Source organism: Pelobates fuscus, chromosome 3 (assembly GCF_036172605.1).
Source record: "Pelobates fuscus isolate aPelFus1 chromosome 3, aPelFus1.pri, whole genome shotgun sequence".
Lineage (NCBI taxonomy): Eukaryota > Metazoa > Chordata > Amphibia > Anura > Pelobatidae > Pelobates > Pelobates fuscus.
In genome coordinates this window covers 224,190,226-224,202,374 of record NC_086319.1, presented here as the reverse complement: position 1 = coordinate 224,202,374, position 12,149 = coordinate 224,190,226, and the positions used below count along the sequence as shown (strand labels likewise).

The 12,149-nt window shown below is 40.7% G+C and overlaps 2 protein-coding genes across 2 annotated transcripts in view; one reads left to right on the top strand and one right to left on the bottom strand.

Moving 5' to 3' along the window:
- FBXL13 (F-box and leucine rich repeat protein 13) overlaps window positions 1–12,149 on the bottom strand; it is a 263,465-nt gene that overhangs the window by 141,226 nt on the left and 110,090 nt on the right. The gene's annotated exons all lie outside the window — the stretch shown is intronic.
- LRRC17 (leucine rich repeat containing 17) overlaps window positions 1–12,149 on the top strand; it is a 40,170-nt gene that overhangs the window by 25,297 nt on the left and 2,724 nt on the right. Inside the window, exon 3 of the mRNA XM_063448152.1 lies at window positions 6,474–6,629. Within this exon, the coding sequence (XP_063304222.1) occupies window positions 6,474–6,629 (156 nt within the window). The remainder of the gene's footprint in view (window positions 1–6,473; window positions 6,630–12,149) is intronic.

The window sequence follows — 12,149 nt, the reverse complement described above, 5'->3', positions numbered from 1 at the left end:
CTGCATTTTCTATGAAAAGATGTGTTTACAACAAAAGGCCTGCAGGGACTAACTATACTCACCAGAACAACTACATTAAGCTGTAGTTGTTCTGGTGACTATAGTGTCCCTTTAATAATCTAGTACCTTAATATGGAAAAATAAACAGAATGTACACAGAATTCCAAATAATAAGTTCACTTTCAACCATGTATATGGTAGTGTAGAATAAGAAATCATCAACGATTCTGTCTTGTGTTAAGCATCTGTAGAAAGAAAATACAGAAAAGACATACGGCTTTCTGTAAAAACACTTATTTATTAGTAATAGAATTATAAACGCACACAACGTCAGAAATTTGAGATCGCATGTAATGGAGTACAATCCCTTCAAGAAATGTTCCAAAGTTTTCCTCCCTCTGTGCTGGCTCGATGTAAAGGGAAGATGAAGAAAACTGTAAAGCCCTGTGATCTGGACCGACATGCATTCCAGCTCGGTTCTCTTGCGTTCCGCCAACGAGACCTCAGAGGCTCTGATGAAGTGACTCTTGAGTGACAAAACACAGAAGGTGGAGTTCCCAAATTGTGCTATAACGAGCTACTATCAGGCGGAGCCTTCTCGTGGTTGCGAGTCTGAATGGAGGTCACGTTGGTGGAACGCAATGTTTTTCTGGATAATCTCTAGAAACGTTTTTAGAGTGATATTTAGATGTTATATCCACTCTTTTCCACTTAAGTTAGGAACCTTTTAAGTTGGCTAATCTACAAAGATTGATCTTTTTTTCTAATTAAACACTTACTTTAACACTTTATTTAAACACTAAAAAACGTTAAGGCCTGCTACACTGAAGTGTTACGTATTGATGGTTTCTCTGGACCTAAAAAAATCAGATGATAAAATCTACTGGCAGTGGCCCATAGCTGCCAAAGAGATTTGGTGAATCTCTATCCTCCTGCTAGGTGAAGGAGATGGCGGCCCTTTCATGTTATGTTATATTACAACTTCTGCAGTCTTATAAGCCCTACACAGTACAAAGGAGTAGGCACACAGGAAGACTCTCTCCACTAGACTGCCAGGGATGAGTCTCCTCAATACCGGGAAAAGTGAGCAGTGAAATGGGAACTCGGAAAAGGTAAATTTTTGCAATATGAAAGCATTTATACCGTAGCATCTGTGATGGGGAGTATGGTTGTGAAAGTGACTGGTTTTTGAGACTTCATGTATGTCAATGTTTGTGTGTCTTTGAATGTTTCTGTAAGAGTATGTCTGACAGTGCCTGTGTGCACCTGTGTAAGCATATTTACAAGCACCTATACGAGAGACTGAGTGTGTCTGAGAGCATTTCTGAGAGTATCTGCATTTGTCTGGGTATGAAATTAAATGTACTCTAGAAGTGTGTTTCTGAGTGAATAATAAGACTCTGCTTGCAACAATGCTTGTTAATGTATCCAGTTGTATCTGTAAGAGTGTTTCTAAATGTACGTGTGCATAAGCTATTTCTATATATATATATATATATAAATTATTGTTAGCTTTTTATATTCCATAAAAATTAATAATGAGGCACCAGGTGGACTTTACTCATAGATTTCGCAGTCCCTAGTTTGTTAGTATGTGCACAATAACATTTTAGATTTATTGTGCAGCCATTCCATGACTTTTATGAATTGTGTCATCATTTTGTGTGGGCTTAGCATTGGAAAAGAAAACACCAATACTGACAGAAATGTAAACAAACCCCATACTGAGTATACACAGTTAAATTGTATCCTTTCATTGATTTCTCTGCATGACATGTACAGTATTTGCTGAACTTAATCATAGGCTATTTCTAATGGAATCCATATGGCACACATCTAAGAAATCCTTGGATTTCATTTGAAGTGGGTTAAAAGAAGCCCCACTTTCACATTGTTTTATGTTATTTTTTCCTGTGGGAGTTACAAAGCTGTCTTTCTGGTGGATCTCTTTGAGAATCACTCATTGATTAACCATAGTTTCTGCCCTGCTTATACTGATCATTGCAAATTGAGCAGTAATTTTGAAACCTTCTTAGAAGATAGTTTAATGACAGAGTATCTAAACAACATCTTAGGAACCGAGCTATTTTTCACCATAGGATCAGAGTAAATTGGTAGTTTTCACAATAAACTAGAAATTAAGGAGAACTAATAGGGGAATTGCTGAAAAGGAGAATGTATCTTCACAATTCTGGATTTAGTGAATGAAAGCCTGTCGTGTAAATTTAGAATGAATAGTTAATAGTTAATTCAGAGAATGTTTCTATATCACCACTTTTTTGTCTAAAGTTTGTGTCGGTCCAACAGTGACATCCCCGTCTCATTTAGTGTGCCCACACATTACTGTTTTTTTGACATTCCAAGGATAAATATGGTTTTAAATTGTGTGTTTGTTTTGTATTTATTTTGTTATGTATTGTAATTACTACTAAGTCCCATGTATGGGAGCAATAAAGGGACTGTATAACTCTGAAGAGTTAAATCAAATAAAATTTCTTAGAGGCTGACGAGGTATGAAACAGATTACATGAAGATATTTCATGTATATGTATAGCATACTGTATATTACAAGGCCATTATATAAGTTAGGGCACGTTTCGGGTATATCAAAAACAAAAAAAGACCAATAAAAAAAATCCATAATCGTTTAATCTTGTGGGGAAAAAAACCCTGGAGAAAATCAGAATCCTAATGCAAAAAATGTATTTTAAAAATCCATCTTCCCCCCACAGGGGCTCTGTTCTCAAGTGAGAAGTGAGACTGCCTGCCATAGCACTCCTATTGGGTGGTTTTGAAGCCAACCAATCAGAGCACTAGTAAGATTTCATATTCAAATCATAGGAAAGCCTTTATAAAGTGGGGCCAAGATTGAATAATTTTTTTTTAACATTACAGGTTTTTTGAAATTGTTTGGGATTTCTTTGCTGTTTTTTGGGGTTAATAAGATAAGAAAATTAAGAAGGTAGTTTTAATGCCCCCCTCACTATTATTAAGGTAAGGGGATATGTAGGCCTAATATATTTTAAGGGGGGTGGCTAGGAGATTGGGGACACATAGCCATACCCCTAATTTGGTGAGGGGGGCAATGGCACATCTGTCCCTCCTTACATAATTACCATAATTACCTATCTGGTTAGGACTAGGGTGTGGGACACTAGGTTTGACCCCTTATTTAATTATTAAGAACCCTCACCTGAAGCTAATGGGTGGGGGGTTGGGTTACACTAGGTCCCTCTGATATAAATTCAGCAGTATCCACTAGGTACACCCTTTTTTTTTAATTATTTAGAGCCCCCACCTACTGCTACATGGGAACTAGGTCCCCCCTTCTTCAATTATAGAAAGCCTCCACCCACCACCCATGGGTGTGGACAGTGATCTCTATGAAAAGGGACACTGCTGTAGTGACAGATTGCAGTAAAGTTAAGGGGACTCCTCAACCAACCTACAAGCAAGATGTGACCCAGCTTGCTCCCCACCTCATTCCAGCCACCTATGGGAACTATTGTAGCATGGCCAAGTGGTAAGTGTCCAGGACAGAGTTGTGCCTTTCTGCTCAGACATATTACTCTGTGCCACTGGCAGAAGTTGATTGGAACAAGTAAGGATTTAATGTTTTGTCATCTGGAAGACTTGCTGATCCTTTGCGAATCCAGGCTATGATTGCAGACAAAATGTGTCGTTCACTTTCTGGAATCCTTGGGTTTTGTAGTACACAGACAAAGATCGCTTCTCCTTCAGAGTCGGGCCAGTTCCTCGGTTTCGAAATCGACTTGGAGAACTGCGTTCTGCGTCTGTCTACTGCAAAGATCGCCTCTATAAGGAAAGATATCAGACACGCTCTAGGGTTGGATACGATTCCTCTCAGGATACTCGCCCGGATTGTGGGACTCCTCTCCTTCTCCATATAAGTGATATTCCCGGGCCCACTACACTACAGGGCCATGCAACGACTGAAGGAGAGATACCTACGCACCGGTCACTCATACGACCAATGGATCCCACTGTCAGCAGAAGTGAGGACGGAATTTCGATGGTGGTTACTTCACATACAAGCTTGGATTGGCAAAGCGATCTTTGGCTCTTCCTCCGGATCCGAACTGCGAAGCGGTGGATGAATCCCTGCAAACATGGCCCAGCCGTTCTCCACGATAGCAAGGGTGCTTCGATACACACGCACACACAAGATATCGCTCCTGCTCATAACACCCCTCTGGCAGAGCCAACCATGGTTCCCGGATCTCCTGGAGATGTCTCACGAAAACCCCCTAATACTCCCTACCTTCCCTCTGCTTCTGACAGGACCTCAAGGGGAAGCCCATTCCCTCATTCTGGAAGGACAACTGGCGCTAGTGGCCTGGACGATTTCAGGGGATCCTGGTCAGTCCACGGCCTATCACAATCAACTAAAGACCTCCTATGGGACTCATGGGCTCCCGGCACCAGGAAATGCTATATTTCCGCCTGGTCGACCTGGAGTGTCTGGGGTGTGGAAAGGGATTCCGATCCCTTTACTGCCCCTGTCTCACTGATCCTTAACTACCTATCTCATCTGTTCTCGCTGGGACGATCATATCGATCCCTCAATGTGATCTGATCTGCCATATCGGTGGCACACGTTCCGGCACAAGGCAGACCAGTAGATCAAGATTCACTGGTTTGTCGGCTACTGCGGGGTGCCAAATTAACAAGACCCCCAGCACCCAAGTATTCACGCCTCTGGCAGGTGGATGTGGTGCTGAAATTCCTTAGGGAATGGCCGGACTACCCCTATCTGTTGCTGAAACATCTCTCAGCCAAACTGACCCTCTGGTTATGCCTCGTCTCATTTCGACGGGCGGCAGACGTTAGAGCGTTTCGATGTGGACGGTTTCTCTCTCACAGCGGAAGGAGTTACCTTTTCCATATCGAGACGAACTAAGTCAGATTCATCTTCAGTGTCATACCCGTATTTTGGGTCAGACCCCAAACTATGTGTTGTCAGGACTCTATGAGGTATACAGAAATCACAGCTCCCCTTCGAACTAATTGGATGGGTTAACTCCTGATTTCTTACGTAAGGCCTCACGGACCGGTGTCTACGACAACACTGGCTAGATGGGTCCGCTGGCTATTATTCGTTAGCGGGCGTTGAACCTTGCTTCGGGGCGCACTCGGTCAGAGGGGCTGCAGCCTCCCAAGCCATAACGGCAGGCGCCTCCCTAACCGACATTATGCGCTGCGCGGATTGGACGCGAGAGAGTACATTTAGGACGTTTTACTTTCGGCAAACATCTCATTCTTCCTTCACATTAGTCAATTCGAAGCTTTAAAAATGCAAATATGAAGCCTCCTGTCATGTGGTAAAATTGAAGATTATATTAGCTTTAGTGTACTAATAATCTTAATTTTAGTAATGACAGGAGGCAAATATTTCCTGCCCTATAGGATCCCTCCCATGTCTTACTCAAGTTGAACAGAATACGTCTTTTATGTTCAGGAAGACACGTACGATATATGGTTGTATGTTTAATACTTAGACATGTATCTTGAATGAATTATATAGGGTGAATAATGGAACTTGTAACTTGAAATATGTTGTATATGTATATTTATTAAATAGCATTAGTTTAGAATTAGTATATGGATAAATTAACTTTCAGACATCCATGGTTATGTCAGATTCTCAAGGTAGATTGCATGCGGACAAATTATCATGCCAGAGACCTTTCCCCTTTTTCCTTTTCTTGCAGTATGAACGTCTTCTCAACAAGACAAAGAGTCACCCTCCATACATCTACATCACGGAATTTCTGGAGTTGGATATGTTATTATGTTATTGAACTGTTGACGTTTCCTATGATTATGTTTATAGTTGTTTTGTTGTTTCGCTTCAAAGAAAGAGGAAGTGATGTCATAGACAGGGCCTTTTATGGGCATCATAACATATTTCTGATTGGTTGTTATGTTTCTATGCTGCTGGAGTTTTGAGTAAAGAAAGATATGCAAATATTCGCCTCCTGTCATTACTAAAATTAAGATTATTAGTACACTAAAGCTAATATAATCTTCAATTCTCAACTGTACTACACATTAGTCATACGTGCTCATGATATATTATTGCCCTTACATTTCCAACACACAAAGGAACACTGACATACACAGATACAGACAACGTAAAAACAACACAAACTACATGGACATACATAGAGATTGACTGTTTGATGTCAAAAGTGTATTTAACATCTGTCTACATTAACTAGTGACAATCAGTTTTACACACTGCCTGAAGGCCTACGACTGGCCTTACTATTTATGCGATAGTTTCAGCATTTACTTGTCTGTTGCTTATCTGACATGAGGAAGATGTGTAAGATTAATAACAGACTGCCTGACCGCATTACCGTGACATTCCAGAAACATGGATTTATCCTAACTATATATGAAAATACCTCTGAGAAAACCACAACTAATAATCATTTCCATTCTTTCAGAATTTCACAGAGTTCCAGCTGACCTTGCTCCAGATATCATAAAACTTGATCTATCCAACAATAAAATAAAAGAGCTACGCTCTAAAGAATTTAAAGATGTTCCAAACCTGGAGGTACTGAATTTGAGCAACAATGGAATAGTATACATAGATCCAGGTAAGGTAACCTAGATGTGGTCCATTTTTAATCTTCTGCAAATTCAATCATGAAATGTTTTATTAATTTAAAAAAGGTGCATGCAGGAGAATGTGTATCTACCACACATGATAACATAAGTGGTCCATAATGAGCATTCAGAATGCAAAAGAACTATGATAAAAGTATGAGGGTGCTGGGTTTGATGATATACATAAAAAATGTCTAACTGTTAAATAATTCAAAATGAAAAGTACCTCTATTTATTTTTAAGGCATACTTCTGGAGGTGTGCATCAGAGATAAGTAGAAACAAACATATCAGTTTCATTTTCCAGATGACTTTCATCAGGACCCAAAATGCCCCACATCCATAAGACATTTTTCCGATGATTTCTAGGTGTGCAAACACCTGCACAGATAGGCAGCTTTAGAGGACAGCACATATATTGAGATCTATATCCCTCTGTACATCTTTTTTGTCCTAGTGTCTTTCTTTTAAAGGAATTCAGAATGCCAAGTGTGTTGTATGTAGCAAAAAAAGCAAGAATCATGTCACATTAATGTGTAAATAGTGGGTGTGTGGATGCAATAACAGTCATCCACTGCTCCAGAAAAAGAGGAACCCCCTTTGCTTATTTAAAATACTGTGATGTGTGTTCCATTTAATACCACAAATGTTCAGACAGCTTGAAATCAGAGGACTGGCCAATGCAGTCAGCTTAAGTCTGATCTTAAGTGAGTCATATCTGGCCAATTCTAGCCTTGTGGTATTGGTCTGTTGAAAACAACTGTTGGCAGTTTGATGTACTGCTGACAAAGTTGTTCAAATAACCTGCAGCATTCAAACATTGGCCAGTTTTTATCACCATGGTGATAACACCAACACATTACCATGACCAGTCTGCAAAGATGACATGCAGCATAAAGAATTCATGTACTTATTTGGATCTCTCCACAATCAGCAAAGAGCTGGCAACATTTGACCTAATATAAGCAACATACTTTTTCATTGCACACAAAATCTCTGTGAATGGTCATTTCCACAATGGCATGTGATATATGGGTTTGACACTTGGAGGTTGATGGAATTAACAAGATGTGACTTGATATATCCCAACAAACCTCTGTCGGTATGATCTGAACAGCATGAAGAGCATTCACAGAGATCTGTGACACAGGCACTGTTTCCTGTCACATCATTATCACCAATGGCAACTACTATGTGTAATGACTTTCATGGGCATGGTCTCATGTCACTCTGCAGCCATTTGCAAACACCTCCAGGGCCACTGTGCAAATTAAAAGCCTATCATGTCCACTGCATATTGCAGTGTCCCAGGAAGATACTATTCATTAGACACTACAATCTTCCAGCAAATATCCCAGTAGTTCATTCCAGGCATGGGGACCACTGAGAATTACAAGCCACCAGCCAGTGGCCGAACTACCAATGGTGCAGCTTGTGCAGATCGATTAGGGTGCCGCTGTCCTTTAATATCTCTACTTGCTCCTGTAAAATCAACTGGCTGGGAGGAAGTGATAGCCTGTCACTACCTCCCAGCTTCTTACGGAGCGTGCCACACGGAGGGAGAGGAGACAAAGGCAGCATGGGTAGAGGAGCAAGAAGAGTGAGCTGCTCCAGACCCCAAACTCCGGTCCACCTCAACCAGTTGCTGCGCCCCAGCAAGCCACCCTCCTGAACACAAAAGGTATGCTAACAAGAGGATGGCTTCAACTATAACAATGATGGCATGTATGTGTTTATGTATGTCAGATTGTGAGTGTTTGTGCGTATCTGTGCCATGTTATGTGTATGTCAGTGTGTGTGCGCAACTGTGTGCCAAGGTGTGTAAATGTCAGTGTGTATCTGTCTGTCAGGGTAGCTGCATGTGCCAGTGTATGTGCACATCTATGTGTCAGGGTGTGCATCTGTGTATGTTTGTGTGCATCTGTCTTTCAAGGTGTGTGTATGTCAGTGTGTGTATCTGTGTGCCAGGATGTGTGCAGCTGTCAGTTTGTGCGTCTGTGTGTGTGTGTATGTCAGGGTGTGTGTAACTGTGTGTGTAAATGTCAGTGTGTGTTAATCTATGTGTCAGGGTGTATGCATTTGTCTGTGTGTATGTGTCAGTGTATATGAATTTGCGTGTAAGTGTCAGTGTGTTTATATGTACGTATTTGTGTTAGTGTGTATGTATATCTATGTATGTATGTAGCAGTGTATGTATGTATGTGCATACATCCAAGCAACCAAACACCAACACAACATGCAAACACACTTCTGCAATCTAACACAAATATTACACACAAACACACCCCTGCATTCAAACTCCAACATTATATACAAATACACCCTTTCACTTAAACATCATTACTACTCACAAATGTACATACACATTTAAAAGCTAACATTACATCCAAACACATCCCTGCAATCAAACAGCAAACATTAATTATAAAAACTCCCTTTTACTCATTACACTAACATTATATATGAGCACCCTTTCAATCAAACACCAACACTACACACAAAAGCACACCTGCACACCATAGGTATGCGCACAGGGTTTGCCGGGTGTGCCTGGGCACACCCTAATCCCCGCGGTCTGCGCTACGTGCCTCCATGGGCCGGGTTCCTGGCAACACACAGATCTCACGAGAGTGAACTCTAGCCCCGCAGGCTAGAGTCATCACTGAGCCACCAGGGATGCCAGCAGCACGGTCTCCCCCTCCCTACAAAAGGTAAGAGGGAGAGGGGCTATTTCCTAAATGGTCCCCCCCACCCCCACAGTCCCTACAAACAAATACACACAAAGAGCATCCACACACATACAGCGCCCTCATGCACACAGCACGCTTACACACACACACACACACTAACAGCACCCTCACACATACAGCACCCAGACACATACATTACCCTTACACATACACACATACAGCACCCTCACATTTGATTGAGCAAAGCGAAACTGGGTTCTAGGTACATTGAAGAGTGAACATGGTTGATTAGAGTGCAGGTTAAATATATTTCTCATACCCATGAACTGAGAAGCAGTGACAGTATCCACTAACAGACCCTGGAATTGCATATAAATAGCAACCAAGACATTAAAAAATACTTAAGACCATGTTTTGCGTTTCACATATTCTCTTGTTTGATGTTCTCTGTCTTCTCATCATCCAACATTCAACATAATGTACAGACATTTAAAAGGACAATGTGCCTCTTATAAAAACACACATAACAAAACAGATTATTTTTTTTTTACATCATTGCAAATATATTGATTAGAAGAAAATTTAAATATCCAATTGGCATAAGTATTCAGACCCTTAAGTCAGTACCAGTGATTACAACCTCAATTATTTTTTATTTATTTTTTGGCTCTGCACACCTGGATTTGGGTAGTTTCTGCTAGTCATCTCTGCAAGCATTGTCATTTTCCAAAGCTTTGTCAGGTTGGATGGAGACTATTCAAGAACAGCCATTTTCAGATCTTTCCAGAGAGGTTCAAGTGCGTCACAGTCTGGGCTCTGGCTTGGTCACTCAAGGACATTCACTTTTTGTATTGTCTTAGCTGTGTCCTGATGGAAGGTGAACCTTTGGCCCAGTCTGAGGTATTTTACTATTTGGACCATGTTTTATCAAGGACATCTCTGCATTTTGCTGCCTTAAGCTTTCCCTCCACCCTGACCAGTCTCCTATCCCTAGAGCTCACCCAGAGTGACAATTGGGCTGTTGGACACCTCTCTTACCTCAGCCCTTGTTCCCTATTTTAATTCTAGGAAGAGTCCTGCTTTTTCCAAACTGCTTACATTTGAGAAATATGAAGGCTGCTGCTCTTGTGAACCTTTAATGTAGCCAAATAGTGTTTGTAACCTTCCCCAGATCTGTGCCTCGACACAATCTTGTGTCTGAGCTCAGCAGGCACTTTGGCTTGGATTTACAGCTGTGAGACCTTACATAAACAGGTGAGCGCCTTTCGAAATCATGTCCAATCAACTGGATTTGCCCTCAGGTGCATCCACTTCAGTATATGTGTCTTGCAAGAAATGTCTTAGTTCCTCAGGACATAGGTGTCTCCATCTCCATCAGCTGAGGCTTCAAAATTAACTTCTTCACTAAACACTGGAAATGATCAGAATGGACAAAATCCAGTGAAAATGATGAACTTCCAATCCCATTGGCAATTTGTAGATTTTTAAAAGACAAATTTGACCATGATTTGGTCGGTCCAACTGTATCTGTAACATTCGTTTAGATGAGTTTGGAGAATCAGTGATTTTCTTATCCGAACCATTTTACAGCAATGGAATTGGAGACTTAACAACCGCACGGCGGCTGAAGATAAACCCAACGCATCTGTCAGGAAGCATACTTGCAAATTATCATTCACTTGCTTTTTACAAGTTAATTGATCATATGAAGAACTTATTTGTCCACTGGCAGTGCTAGCAGCCAACTAAAGAATCAGGAAAAGTGAGACTTTGCTGTCTTACTAGCCAACCAATCAGAGAGAGTGGAACATCTATATAAAAATAATACTTTATTTCAAATGATTTAAAAAGCATATACAAATGTGGGTGTATACCCTTATAAAAACATGTCACAAAGCATAAAAACCAAATGCCATAAAGTTTGCCTCTAAAAAAAGTAAGTTTGGCACGTTGAAGAAAAAGGGGAAAGCGGCTGAAGTTACATGATCATCATCCAGCTCTCTGTATTCAAATAGTCTGGGAGTATCTAAGGGATCCCTTTAGATAATGTATAATGTGCTTGAAGAAGAATATAGCTGATAATCTTCCTTTAATTAGCGTATTCTTTACTGTTAGCTGTAGTTAGTATCAGTCTCATTGAGCGTGGGTGTTCTGTCCCTTCAGCGTCTCTCCTGTTTGCGCGGGTCGGATTACAGGAGGGTCGAGATACGGGCACTCCAACAGTTCAAAAAGGTAATGCTCGAGGTGTTCGAAGTAGCCTCGCTCCTACATGTTCCATGAGCCATGCGCTCACTTCATAAGGGAGAAAATGTTGAATACCACAGGAAAGGGGCTTCTTTTATACATGTTTGTAAATTCCAAATAAGTATCGGTAATCCTTGCGATCTTGCAAGCCTTCCATAAAGCACAATTCCATTAAACATGTATTGCTTATATGGTCTACACATATTCCATATTTTTTGTACTTTATTGTTAATTCAAAGAATACCCAGGATATTTTATTCAAAGGGCAGCATTGGGATATTAGGAACACCTCTTTATATACATGTATATATATATATATATAACCCCTTAAGGAAACATGACATGTGTGACATGTCATGATTCCCTTTTATTCCAGAAGTTTGGTCCTTAAGGGGTTAAAGAAAAAAAAAGGTAGAGATGGGTCAGCACTCAAGGTATTGGTACAGATAAAACAATGGATAATTAGGCAGCACAACAGGGTAGTAAGGATCCCTCAGAAGGCCTTACAGGTAGACAAAGCAACAGGGTCGAGGGTAGTAGATAGGCGGCGCCAGTAATAAAGTAGATAAAAATAATA